General features: G+C 38.0%; 3 protein-coding genes across 4 annotated transcripts in view; 1 reads left to right on the top strand and 2 right to left on the bottom strand.

Annotated features, from left to right (window-relative positions):
* Positions 1 to 14,212, bottom strand: part of LOC125821133 (uncharacterized) — a 167,244-nt gene that overhangs the window by 54,582 nt on the left and 98,450 nt on the right. The gene's annotated exons all lie outside the window — the stretch shown is intronic.
* LOC125821131 (microtubule-associated protein TORTIFOLIA1-like) lies at positions 1,327 to 10,731 on the top strand. Its single transcript, XM_049500541.1, has 7 exons — positions 1,327 to 2,178; positions 5,080 to 5,271; positions 7,297 to 7,399; positions 7,481 to 7,534; positions 7,630 to 8,075; positions 8,153 to 9,034; positions 10,136 to 10,731. Exons 1-7 carry the CDS (start codon positions 1,465 to 1,467, stop codon positions 10,331 to 10,333), a joined length of 2,589 nt encoding a protein of 862 aa, XP_049356498.1. The 5' UTR covers positions 1,327 to 1,464; the 3' UTR covers positions 10,334 to 10,731.
* LOC125821137 (probable serine/threonine-protein kinase PBL23) lies at positions 10,719 to 13,503 on the bottom strand. Its single transcript, XM_049500548.1, has 5 exons — positions 13,326 to 13,503; positions 12,561 to 12,742; positions 12,147 to 12,336; positions 11,487 to 11,878; positions 10,719 to 11,216 (listed from the first exon to the last, which is right to left on the bottom strand). Exons 1-5 carry the CDS (start codon positions 13,480 to 13,482, stop codon positions 10,923 to 10,925), a joined length of 1,215 nt encoding a protein of 404 aa, XP_049356505.1. The 5' UTR covers positions 13,483 to 13,503; the 3' UTR covers positions 10,719 to 10,922.

Below are 14,212 nucleotides of genomic sequence, written 5' to 3' on the forward strand. Positions count from 1 at the left end.
ATGGGTTGTGCTAACAAATGGGCGAGTCAATAACCAACCCAAATCTAAATGGGTTGGATCGGATTGGGCGGGTTGGGTTTGATTTTGCCACCCCTAATTAGGCCATAGAGCGCAAATACTTGAACCGGGTCATTTATACTTTTGATTGGTCTTTAATTTTTGTATCTCGTAATAAATACATAACTTTTTATTTTATATTTTATAAATCTCATTTTGTATGATTATACTGAATAAGTTATTGTTGTTGAATACTCCAACATGACCTCATTGTCTAGAGAACTTATGTCTCACTAAACATAAATTTGATTGCTTTAAGGCAAATATTAAAAGTCAACATATTTGAAGGGAAAAACATATAATTTTATGATCACGAGTTCTGACGTAAGCTCTGTTACTTAGATTGATCTTAAGCGGACACCTTTTCAAAAAGTTGCGGAGGTCATCCATCTAAACTATGAACCTCTTTTGGGTCATTCATAGACCTTGTTTAGGTAAGTATGTTTGTTTTATCTTCCAAACCCATTTTTCATCGAAAAAAGGTTTAAGATTGTCATGATCATTTGCCACTTGTCTTAATATATCGTTAGTTAATCTGGTGGATGTCAAAGCGGTTAAGAATTGGTTCATTTATATTTTTACTACAATTAGCCTCTATATAACATTAACAACCTTCTCCTATAACAACATTTCATTGTAATAACATCTCTTTATTGTGTGTTTGAATATCTTTCATCTTATGTTATATTATACGTTTTACTTAATAACATTCCGTTATACAATAACAACAACAACATATTAGTGTAATTCTACCGCTAGTGTAATTCTTGGTGTTATACTCGAAAGTTATTTCTGATAAATCCTCGATTTAAGTAAAAAATAATTATATAAAAATATCTATGTAAAGCAAATACAGTAACAAACAAGTCATGTCGACAATAATAAAAAAGAGAACAATAATACGATAATAAAACGAACAACACATAAGATAATATTAAAACCGAAGAATAAGTCAACATTATAGTAATAATAACAATATATAGCAGTAAAAAAATATCAAAACAAATATGGCATTATATAGAGTTCGATCGTTGTTCACCTCAACTAATGTTCACATCGAATTTCAAATTCTTTATCGCACATCCTAAATAGGATCTTTTCCCACTCACCAAAACAAACTATGTTATCATAGAGAGATTTGACGATTCATTTAAATGAGCCGAAAAAATATTGGTTCCACCCCCACACCCCCCGCCCCCACTCCCACCAGTGTTCAATCAGAGCAGATCTCCTTTTTCTTTCAAATTTTTTTCCATCTGCTCTGTAATTTGTTGCTTCCATTTGCAGTAACCCAAAATCTTCTCGTCTTCTTCTTCTTCTTCTTCTTCCACTATGCTTCCTTAGTGACCTCTAAAATCAACACACATTGTAAAAATTCCCATAATTTCATTGCAAGATTCAGAAAAAATGGCTTCTCAAGTATCCAAATCTTCAAAGCCCTCAAAACCCACACCACAATCATCATCAGCACCCCCTTCAAGGTCATCATCATCATCTTCATCACTTTCAACCCATTTTGCCATGATTGAGCTGAAGCAAAGAATCCTTACATCTATCTCTAAGCTCTCAGACAGAGATACCCATCAGATCGCTGTTGAAGACCTCGAGAAAATCATCCAAACTCTCTCAAACGACGGCGTTTCAATGCTCCTTAACTGCCTTTACGATGCCAGCAACGACCCAAAACCTGCCGTTAAGAAAGAAACCCTTCGGCTTATCCCCACCGTATGTGCTTCGCACGGCGATTCTGCGGCGACCCATTTGACGAAAATTATCGGCAACATTGTTAAAAGGCTGAAGGATTCGGATTCGGGTGTTAGGGACGCGTGTCGTGATGCGATTGGCTCGTTGTCTTTGTTGTACTTGAAGGGAGAAGCTGAAAGTGGGGGGATTGGGTCTGTAGTTGCTTTGTTTGTGAAGCCATTGTTTGAGGCAATGAATGAGAATAGCAAAACGGTTCAGAGTGGTGCTGCTTTGTGTATGGCTAAAGTGGTGGAATGTGCTTCGGACCCGCCTGTATTGTCTTTTCAAAAGCTATGTCCAAGGATCTGCAAGTACCTTAACAATCCACATTTCGTGGCAAAGGCTTCTTTATTGCCTGTTGTTTCAAGCTTATCACAGGTTCGTTAATGCAGCTATATGTTTACCTTAACAGTAGTCTACATGTTTAATTCATTTCTGAAATGTAGTGTTATACTCTTGATATTAAGTTGAAGCCAAGTGAACTTTTGTAATAGGTAATAGGTAAATAGAAATGTCCCATATCTAATAGCTTAAACTTTATATGAGACAGTTCGCGTAATTCAATAACCTCAATATCAATGCTGCCCATCAATAAATTTTTTCGCATGTTTGGTCCAGAAGCATCAGCCGGCACGTGAGGCCGTGTATTGCCTACTTGAAACAAACAAATAGAAGTGTCCTTTTTCTCCAACAATTTAACACATTTAGGCTAAGGGGGTCACACAGTCTAAAACTCGCTTGCCTTAAGATGTACTCCCTCTGTCCCAATTTACGGGCACACTTTCATTTTTAGTATGTCCCAAAAGAGCGTCACCTTTCTAAGCTTAGGACCAATATAACTTTTAAATTTGCATTTTATCCTTAATGAGATGCCACATTAATGTCTAGGACTTGTTTTAGACCACAAGTTTCAAATGTTTTATTTTTTGGGTGAAGTAATTAAATTGTATTAGAAAGGCATCAAGGAGATGCAATGGTTACAAGTTAAAACTAAAGTTTCTTCAAACATGATACTAACATGAAGCTAACTGTGTAAAAACCTGTAAAGCAGCCAAAAAGATAAACCCCCTTAAACCCTACTGTGCTAGAGTTAGGGAGCTAACAAAATCCAAAAAATCATCCATACTCTTTACAGGGGAGAGAAGGTGTCAATTATAAAGACTAACTAAACACCTAGTCTTAATGGTGCTTATGGGAGTTGATAGTCCAAAACATCTGCAGTTTCTCTCTTTCCATGCTTGTCAAATGGTGCTGCATAAATTTGGATGGATGAAGTACCTATTTGTTGAATGTTTATTTCAACAATCAAAAGTGAGTAGAACACTAAAATATTCTAATTTTGCTTAGTATGTTTAGCTACAAAATGAGAATCAAATACTATTACCTAATCCTTACCTTCTGTACATTATTGAGGGATTAGTATAGGCTTTTTGGGAGGAAATAATGAAAGTCAAAGTGGAGTCTTGTGAAGGACTTGAAGGTTATATGCATTTACTATGTAGTGTGCTTGTAGTGCTCCATGAGGAAATGATGATTGCAATGGCAAATGTGTCTCTGCTTGAATATTTCATGCTTCTGGTCCTTCTGGAACTGTTTTCTGTAATCATCATTTGATGTCAAATGCATCTTTTTTTTGAGGGAGCAGCCACTAGTCAGTTGTTATACATAGTAACCTGTTATATGCATATAACAGGTTACATACAGTATGAATTCTGCTTAATTAAGATAGCATTTCTGCATCTTTCTTGGTTCTCAAAGCATTTATACCTCTCTGACCCTGTTTCACAAAAATGATTATTAGTGGATTTGGTCGTTTTTCCCAAGCAGCATGTATCTTTAAGAGTGCATTCAATTTTGAAGTGCAAATCATAATTTGAACACGTAGGTGATGATCACGCATAAGTGCGAGTACAGATGGATCTAAAGTAACTAGAGGGCTAAATTAGGTCTAAAAAGGCAAAAACAGAGGGAGAAACATTTGTTTTCGTAGTTAGTTAAGTGGTACTTCTGGAAAGGGCTGTACTTTCTAGGATAAGATTTCTTGAAGTGGAAAGAAGGATTTGAGAGGAAGAATGTCCAGTAGTTCCCTAAATATATACCCCTAAATTAATATGATGGTGTGAAATTTAAGAGAGGATCAGGCGAGGTGGGGGTAAAAAACAGAAAAATGGTGGAGCCTTGTCCCTTCTTGCATATGGTGGTCAGTTTGGAGGGAAAGAAATAACAGATGTTTTGAGATTATTACTAACCCAATGCAGAAAGTAAAAGAAAACTGCATTAATACTCTATATTTTTGGTGTAAAGAAGAGGGTATAGATGAAGTAGAACAGCTAGTTGATTTCCTAGGCTCTCTGTAATGATTACTTGCCTTGCAATTTTTCGATGGTTGCCAGCATGCCCTCATTGCTGAGGAATACAACTTTACCTTATCAAAAAAATAAAAAAAATAAAGAGAGGGCCCATATTTGTGAAACTCTTAAGTAATAAATTCAAACACATCAATCAAAAAAAAAAAGAAATGTTCCACTGATGCATGGATCAATCAGATCAAGTTATGTTCAAAAGTCTGCTTTATTTATTCCACCACAAGATGGACTTCTCTACTTGTGAACTCTAGGCTATTCCAAAGTTCTTGCACATGACCTCTAGGGTCATTCTAGAATATTTGAGTCTCCAAAGTGAAGAGCGATGCTGTTTAGTTACCTTATAAAGTGAAGATAATGTTAAGGTGTCAACTCTCAATATCTGTGAACTGCGGGAGCCTCTTCTGCGTATCTAAGAGAAGTAGAAACAGTAAGTTTAAAAAGTTTTTGAGGTACGAACAAGGTATAAATCAAATCATATTGTAAAATTATACCATAGTTTGAGCATGGTTAAGCATACTTATTAACGGGAGAAAAGGCATTTCGTTAAGAGTGTGGGATGGTTATACGTTTTCCTTATAAGCATGAGGTCTAGTTTTACCTGACATATCTCTAGCTCTTTAATTTTTCATAATTCATACATGTTTGGCTACTTGTAAATTATTCTTCAGTAATGACTTTTGCTTGCTTATGATAATATTGACTGAGGACTCATCTTGTTATATTAGATGTACTGACCTCTGCAATATTGGCAAAACCATACAAGTATATGAACTACACTCTGAGATACTGCACATCTTTGAATTTTCTTTCTTCTTGTATCATAATATTTGGCATCACATATAATGTGAACTTACGTGTCATCTTTAAAGTGGTTGTGCAATATTTAAAGGCTTCAGATAACATATTATTGCAGGTAGGGGCTATAGCACCGCAAAATTTGGAACCTTTACTGCAGACCATTCATGAATGCCTCAGCAATACAGATTGGGCAACTCGTAAGGCTGCAGCTGATACATTAAGCACCTTGGCATTGAATTCAAGCAACTTGGTAGCAGGGGGAGCTACTTCCACTTTAACTGTGCTTGAAGCTTCTCGGTTTGACAAGGTACCTTCCTCTAGTAATTATGTGATGTAGTGTTAAGGTAATTTCTTAGTTTGAGGGGTAACTAACTAACTATAACCCTAGTTTGGTAAAAGCTTGGTCAACAATAATGAGATCGTGTCTAGCCAATGTTGCCATTAAGAGAGTTGGAATGATTTAGATCTGGTATAAGTTTGGTGCTGAAGGCCAAAGTAGAAGGTGCTAATGATTGTACCTTATTTATGCCATGTAATGCAATAATAACACCTCTGTTGATATGATTATCATAGACCATCTTTACAACAACAACAACAACAACAACATACCCAGTGAAATCCCACTAGGTGGGGTCTGGGGAGGGTAGAGTGTACGCAGACCTTACCACTACCTCGTGGAGGTAGAGAGGCTGTTTCCGGGAGACCCTCAGCTCAAGTACATCAAATCTAAGTGAAAGGAGAGAAATATATAAAACATAACAACCAATACAGAAAATAGTGTATAATCAACAAATGAGACAAACATCAAGAAAGTAATGTGAGGAGTGAAACGCAGTAAACAGCATAAGGCTAGGACTACTCCAAACGCTAACAATCCATACCCTCGCAAGGGAAGACAACACGCTAACCCTACTAACCTTCAACCTTAATACGCGACCTCCACTCCTTCCTATCTAGAGTCATGTCCTTGGTAATGTGAAGCCGAGCCAAGTCCTGTCTAATCACCTCTTCCCAATACTTCTTAGGCCTACCTCTACCCCTCCGCGTACCCTCTACCACCAGCACCTCGCACCTCCTTATTGGGGCGTCTGCGCTCCGTCTTTTCACATGTCCAAACCATCTCAGTCTCGCTTCCTTCAGCTTGTCCACCACAGAGGCCACTCCCACCTTCTCCCGGATAACCTCATTCCTAATCTTGTCGCTCCTAGTGTGCCCACACATCCATCTCAACATCCTCATCTCCGCAACATGCATTTTTTGAACATGTGCGTTCTTGACTGGCCAACACTCCGCTCCATACAACAAGGCCGGTCTAACTACCACTCTGTAGAACTTACCTTTAAGTTTAGGTGGAATTTTCTTATCACACAAACTCCAGAGGCAAGCCTCCATTTCATCCAAGCAACCCCAATGTGATGTGTGACATCATCGTCGATGTCACCACTCCCTTGGATTACAGACCCAAGATACTTAAAACTTTCTTTCTTAGGAATGATCTGTGCGGCAAGTCTCACTTCCACATCTGTCTCATCCAACACATCACTGAATTTGCACCCCAAATATTCTGTTTTGGTCCTACTCAACCTGAACCCTTTGGACTCCAACGTTTGTCTCCACACCTCCAACCGCGCATTAACTCTGTCCCGCGTCTCATCAATCAGTACTATGTCATCCGCAAATAACATACACCATGGGACCTTCTCCTGAATAGACCGCGTCAACTCATCCATCACCAAAGCAAATAGGAAAGGGCTAAGGACTGATCCCTGGTGCAGCCCCATCTCAACTGGGAAATGTTTTGAGTCTCCTCCAACTGTTCTAACCCGAGTCTTGGCTCCACCGTACATGTCCTTTATCGCCCTAATATAAATCATCGGGACACCTTTAGACTCCAAGCACCTCCAGAGGACATTCCTTGGTACTTTGTCATAGGCCTTTTCAAGGTCAATGAACACCATATGTAGGTCTCTGTTCCTTTCTCTATATTTTTCTACCAGTCTACGCATAAGATGAATGGCTTCGGTAGTCGAACGTCCCGGCATGAATCCAAACTGATTCTTAGAGATGGACACCCCTCTTCTCACCCTCATCTCCACCACTCTCTCCCAAATCTTCATAGTATGGCTCAACAATTTGATACCCCTGTAGTTGTTACAGTTTTGGATATCATGGACCATCTTTGAATCTTAAAAATATAAACGTTTGCAACAATATGCTAAATGCTAGTTTTGTGGCTACATTCAACTCAGCAGATATATGTTATGCACTTATTTGTTTGTGATTAGAGGTAATTTTTGCTTGTGCAAATCTAAAATGTATTTGGGTTTCCCAGATAAAACCTGTGAGAGATAGTATGTTGGAAGCTTTGCAGCACTGGAAGAAAATTGCAGGGAAAGAAGATGGAGCCACAGATGATCAGAAAACTTCATGTATTGGTAAGCGGGAAAGCATGAAATTTTATATGCTACTTTAGATCTAAGGATTTCTTTCCTGCTTTAATGGGAATATCCTTTCAGATGGCGAATCTTCTGAATCTGCCGGATCGTCAGAGAAGGACCTCCGAAATGCTGGTGAGTGGAATGAGACTTTGGTATATGATTCTTCTTAAACTTTTTCAAATGGTTTCTTTCCAAAACTAAGGATAACAACTTTTCTGATAAAACAGTGGGCTTATTAAAGAAGAGAGGTCCTGCTTTGTCAGACAGAAAATTGAACCCAGAATTCTTTCAGAAACTTGAAGAAAGGAGTTCAAATGATTTGCCTGTGGAAGTGGTTGTCCCTCGTCAATGTCTTAATGCATCTAATACACCAACTGAAGTAGAGTCTGTGTCAGAGAAAGCAGAAACAGGACGGAGAATAATGAGGAAAAGCCAGATTGATGCTAGGTATAGTAACACGGAGAGTCAAACTTCTGGGGTAAGTGGCAGAGAACATGATACTGTTGATGAGGGAGATTTGAATCAGAGGGAACAATCCAGTTACCGTACTGGTTTTGCAAAAAATGCTGGTCCGCCTGAGGGGTTTATGGCTCACAAAGGAAACTGGCTTGCTATTCAAAGACAATTGTTACTTCTGGAGAGACAGCAGTCTCATCTGACGAATATGTTGCAGGTTTGCTTGATAAGTTAGTTTTATCAAAAAATGGTTTCACTAGCTATTTTTCTACTAACAATTCTCCCAAATTGTAGGATTTCATGGGTGGATCTCATGGTAGCATGGTGGCTCTCGAGAACAGAGTACGTGGTCTCGAAAGAGTCGTTGAAGACATGGCACGTGATTTATCTCTTTCAGCAGGTCGAAGAGGTGGTGCTTTTACGACAAGATTTGATGAATCTCTTAATAGGCCCCTTGGGAAGTATAATAGCTTCCATGATTACTCTAGTACCAAGCTAGGTAGAGGTAGTGAAGGGAGCATACCATTTGGAGAGAGGTTTGTACCATCTGATGGTAATTCATCGGGTATGAGGGGAAGGAGCCCACCACGTAGATCTGATAATCCTGATGCTTGGGACTTCCATTCATATGGTAAGTATGGGCAATCAGGATCTAGGAGAGGTATTGGTGGTGGTCCCATGGATGCTAGGCCATCTAAACTAGAAAACGAGATAGATCAGGTTGGCACAAGGAGGGGATGGGCCAAAGGAGCAGGACCTGTTAGGTTTGGCGAGGGACCTTCTGCTAGAAGTATCTGGCAAGCTTCAAAGGATGAAGCAACTTTGGAGGCAATCCGTGTGGCTGGTGATGACAATGGAACTGCTCGAGGTACTAGAGTAGCTATTCCAGAATTAGAGGCTGAAGCACTAACAGATGACAATAATATGCAAGAGCGTGATCCAGTTTGGACTTCCTGGACCAATGCAATGGATGCATTTTCTGTGGGTGATATGGATTCAGCATTTTCTGAAGTTTTATCTACTGGAGATGATTTCTTGCTTGTGAAGCTGATGGATAGATCAGGTCCAGTGATTGATCAACTGTCCAATGAGGTGGCAAGTGAGGCTTTGCATGCTGTTGCCCAGTTTCTTCTGGAGCCAAACCTGACAGACATCTGTTTATCTTGGGTCCAACAGGTACAAATTTCTTTAATGCCCTGGTTGCAGCTTTTTTTACTTTATGTTAATATAGTATCTCCCAGAGTAAGTTGTGAAAGTAGAACTCTGCGCAGATGATTACTAAAAAATTTCATGTAGTTTTAGTTGTTCTTTTAGGGTAAGCGAGTAGACGTCATAGAGCTCCTCTGAGACACATGTAGTATGATATACTGTGCCTAATAACCTATATTGATTGGTATCCTTTTGTTGGTCTGAGGTAAAAACATTTTGGATATATTGCTGCACTGCCTTTCTAATTCTTCCAAGAGACTATTTATTGTGTCATGACCGAAGGAACTAAATCTGTGGGTAGATATTATCCATGCTGTTTGTTCTTGTCTAACAGTAATGGAGATATATGTGGAATACTAAATCAACTGCATGCATTAACATTTATATTTTGTTTGGAACCTGCTGCTACCTTGTGGAACCATTGAGAAAGGGCACATAGATAGATACTTCAACTTGGCCTCAAATGGCAACTGAACACTTCAATTTTGAATATGCACATCTAAACACCTCAACTTGTCTTCACTATGTCAATTGAACACTCCAACGTACAAAATGATTTAGACACCTCCAAAATTTATGTGGTCAACGTTGGGTGTCCATGAGACACAATGGGGATGAGTTGGAGAGTTTAGTTGCCAGTTGAGACCAAGTTGAAGTGTCTAGATGTGTACTCTCAAAGTTGGAGTGCTAGATACCAAGTTCTTCTTTTAGTTTGTTTTTTGAACAAAAAAAATGTTTGTTTGGATAGGGTATTGAAAGAATTTGTTTTGTTTGCGCTGGAAGAATTGCTCTTGGAAGAGCCTTTTGATTGCATTTTATTTTATTTTTGAAGAAACAATTTCCCGATTATGTGTTTCTTCCCGAAAACAAAACAACTCTCTCTCTCTCTCTCTCTCTCTCTCTCTCTCTCACACACACACACACACACACACACACACCCCTCGTAATCTGTGTTGAACTCCTTTGTTTCATCTATGAAGGGCGAACCACTTAAGCTGAAGTTTGATAGATGGAATTAAGTTTTATACTGACTATATCGTGTCCTTTTTCTTCCAATTGTATTTTCAGTTGCTAGAAATTGTCATAGAAAATGGACCTGAGGTAGTGGACCTTCCTATGGAAGTGAAAAAAGAGCTGCTGTTAAATTTGAACGAAATTTCATCATCAGTAGACCTGCCTGAGGACTGGGAAGGTGCAACACCTGAGCAACTGTTGTTGCAGTTGGCATCTGCTTGGGATATTGATCTGCAAGAGCTGGAGAAGTAGCTGCATTCTACGAATTCACCCGTTACATGAAGTTAGTGTCTCGTGAATTTTCTCCTGGGCAAGCTCAATTTACTTGGAAAGCAACTCTTTTCCCAGTTATTCACCCGTTGCATGAAGTTAGTGTCATGAATTTTCTCTGGGGCCTGCTCAATTTACTTGGAAGCATCTCTTTTCCCAGTTTACTAGTTTGGTTCGGAAATATTTCTACTTTGATTGATATTTCGAGATTTAATGTAAATTGCAATGCTTTATTCTTCGAATTCGTGTACTTGGGCAGCCTGTTTCACTTGCAAATCACAATTTTGCTGTTATTTGTACTGTTAATCGCGAGTTGTTCTCGCAGCTCAATAGTGAAGTGGTCCATGAAAGTTATATAAGACTTATATTTTTCATATATAGATAAGTTGTCCAGTTAGAAACATTAGTCATGTACTATATCTTTGAATAAACTTGAAAAGCTACATGATTTTGGTCATCTATATGCATTGTATATACATTAGCCTTCTAAATATTTTACCACAATGTACAAAATCTGAAGAAACTTCACAAGAAAAAAAGTGTTGATTATGCTTAGAAGGCTTTACTTTTGTTATGTATCAACACTAGCTTCACTAGTTCCAATGTTATCTGTATTACTTTGCAATGGTGTTTTTGGAGTGTCTAGTGCAGCTTCCTCCTCGTCTTCGTCCTTTTTCTTGTTCCCTGCTAGAAATGCCAAAGCTGTAACTACATCACTGATCAACGGACGAACACTGGCTTCATGTTGCAGGCACATTGCTGCAATTGCTAGTGCTTGATATAGTCCCTTCCTTGGATACTTCCCTTCCAACAATGGATCCACCATTAAGTGAAACTTTTTCTTGTTTCTGAACAATGGTTGTGCCTGTCAAGCAGTTTTTATAAGAGTTTAATCATCCATCAGGTCACCTAAAAGATAAATACAGGTAAACTATCCATAAAGTTGGGTGTTTACAGGGCCAACTTAAACCAAGTTAAGGTGTCTATCTATGTATTATGCGGCGGGAGTTCTGTGCACCATCTACTCTTTTTAGTGGATATAAGTTTGGCATGGTTCATAACATTACAACTTAGTTTTTAAGTGGAAACTCAGTGCTTAAGCATTACATAGTGACATTGAATTCTTGTAACTTACCCACAGAACAAGATCCTGTTCTTCACTTGGTTTTGAGGTGTCAATGACTCTTCTTCCTGTGATCATCTCCAAGAATACAACTCCAAAGCTATAAACATCGGATTTCGCGGTCAATTGTCCTGTGGAAGCATACTCTGGTGCACAATAACCATAGGTTCCCATGACCCTTGTAGACACATGACTCTTATCACCAGTTGGACCTAGCTTGGCAAGTCCAAAATCAGAGAGCTTTGGATTGAAGTTCTCATCTAAAAGTATGTTAGATGCTTTAAAATCACGGTAAATCACCGGAGGATTAGCTTTTTCATGCAAGTATTCAAGTCCTTTTGCTGCTCCTTCTGCAATTTTCATCCTTGTTTCCCAATCAAGTGGTTTTCTATCCGGACTAGTTTCTGTCAAACAAGATGATTATAGTCAGTCATTAATCAAAACGTTTTCAACTTCTATACGCTGACAATATAAAGTTTAGCCATATGTTATTCTCAATGCTCAAACATGTTCTTTGAGGCAATGATTTAACAATGTAAATCTATGTTACTCGTATTCTCGAAAAATGCACTACTTTTGGAAGATCCAATCTCAAGTGTCCAAGCAACATAGATGTCAACTACTTAATGTACACATATTTTCAAGATTTGTAAAGACATATTAACACATTACCAAGTAGGTGATCTTCTAATGAACCATTTGGCATGTATTCATATACTAAAATTCTCTGGTCACCATCTGAACAATATCCAACCAGATTGACAAGATTAGGATGATGAAGAAGACTCAATATGAGAACCTCCACAAGAAACTCTCTAGTTCCTTGGAAACCATTCCTGTCAAGTTGCTTCACAGCAACATCCTAAAACAGAACAATAAAACAAGAAGAAGTTAAACCTTTAGTCAACAACAACTACGCCTCAGTCTCAAACAAGTAGTACAATCAGGCTTCTCTATAACAACAATTCACTAGAATGGCCAAGTTTTCTTTTGGAACCGATTTTCATGTAATGTGTTTCAAAAAATATCTAGACAAACGACGTTGTTATAGAGGGGCAAAGATAAGAAGAGATGAGAGGGAAGTACTAGATTCTTGCTTTCAATGTGGCCCTTGTACACTCTTCCAAAGCCACCTTCACCAAGCGAACGATCGTTGTTGAAGTTTTGAGTGGCAATCTTCAACTCCAGGTATGAGAAGATTTCAGCAGAAATGTTGCCTTTTCCAAGTTTTGCTATTTCTTCTGCTATGTACTTCCTTCTGCTGCTATCTGCACACCAAGTTTACAAACTTGATTTTCTAAAATATGAATTACAAGGGTGTTTATCATGTGAAAGTTAGAGAAAACTCAGGATATTCGATGATCTTTCAACGAAGCATTTCATATTTCTGTTGGCTGTCAAACTATCATAAACCTTAGCTTTTCGATGAACTTCCAGCACAAACATTTCATATTGTGGTTCGACTATTTTTACATTGGTTATTAAACCTATCACAACTCTTTATTATCATCCGGTTTTGAGATTGACTGTCTATCTATTGGAGCGAATTGGATGATTAGGCCGAGGACTACTCCCTCTATCCCTCACTCTCCCTACCCCAATATGAACCTTGAGTCATCAAAGTCTTTTTGACTCCTACGTTGCTCAGATTCTTCAAAAATGTCACTTGACACATGTTGGGTTCTTCAAAAGTAGTGCATTTTTGGAGAATCCAACACATGTGCGAATGCATTATTGGAGAGTCTGAACATCAATTTATGTTTGATGTCACAAAAATGAAATGCATTTAAGAGAAAACACAATGCAATTACAATTAACTTGAAATAAAAATAGATGAAACTATAAAATTACCAGTTTTTAAAGAAAGATTGTCAAAGGAAGATTGAGATTTGTTGTTTTTGTGTTCTTGATTGCTCTTTTTCAAAGTCTTTTTATGAAAGCTTTCCTCCTTTGCAACACAACATCTAAAACAATTCATCTTCATTTTATTCTTGCTACCCAATTTCATTCCTAATATTCACATAAATCATCAGGAGTGGATTTTTTTTTTTTTGTTAACGGATTTCGCTCATCAAGTTCTTGTTTGATGGTCCGTTGTCACAACACCACAATATTCCTCTTCCTGGGGTTAATGTTCTCCGGGATTTGTCCAAATATGTCCTTATTGTTATCGAATTTAACGATGAAAATTTCAAGATAGGACATCAATAGGAATATATCAACAGAATTGATAATCCACATGAAGATTTTTTTAAAAAAATGAAACCCCTTTGATCCCAGAAAGAACCAGTTTTCTGGTCTTCCAGGGAATCAATTTTTTTTTTGTGTTTTTTTTTTCTGTTGGCAAAAATGTTTGTTTTGTTTCCTTGACCTTTAGACACAACAATTTGTTTGGTATGAAAGGAATGTACTAAATACATTTTATTCTTTCATTGGAGATTATTACACTTGTCAGAAAAATATTTATCTGGAAAAAAAAAACATTTTTTATGACTTTTCTATATCTGGTATTCGGCACCTACTAGCCTGACTAATTTTTTATCAGTGTTTCCCTATTAAGAAATATATATATATATGGTATTCGGCACCTACTCCCTCTATCGTGTTTTATGTGGCGTACTTTCATTTTTAGTTAAATTCTGACAATACTGCCTTGTGGATACCAATTATTAGTTGATTGGCCTGTCTCCAGACTCTCCAAAAATGATGTCGTACTCGTGTTGGATCCACCAAAAATG

Source organism: Solanum verrucosum, unplaced genomic scaffold, assembly GCF_900185275.1.
Source record: "Solanum verrucosum unplaced genomic scaffold, falcon-dt-bn FXZP01000222.1, whole genome shotgun sequence".
NCBI classification, from domain to species: Eukaryota; Viridiplantae; Streptophyta; class Magnoliopsida; order Solanales; family Solanaceae; genus Solanum; species Solanum verrucosum.

Coding starts and splice junctions, on each gene's coding strand:
- LOC125821131 (XM_049500541.1), top strand. CDS start 1,465: ATGGCTTCTCAAGTATCCAAATCTTCAAAGCCCTCAAAACCCACACCA. Junction 2,179..5,079: donor TTGTTTCAAGCTTATCACAG/GTTCGTTAATGC, acceptor ATATTATTGCAG/GTAGGGGCTATAGCACCGCA. Junction 7,535..7,629: donor GAAGGACCTCCGAAATGCTG/GTGAGTGGAATG, acceptor CTGATAAAACAG/TGGGCTTATTAAAGAAGAGA.
- LOC125821137 (XM_049500548.1), bottom strand. CDS start 13,482: ATGAAATTGGGTAGCAAGAATAAAATGAAGATGAATTGTTTTAGATGT. Junction 12,337..12,560: donor ACATTGAAAGCAAGAATCTA/GTACTTCCCTCT, acceptor GTTCTGTTTTAG/GATGTTGCTGTGAAGCAACT. Junction 11,879..12,146: donor ATTAGAAGATCACCTACTTG/GTAATGTGTTAA, acceptor CTTGTTTGACAG/AAACTAGTCCGGATAGAAAA.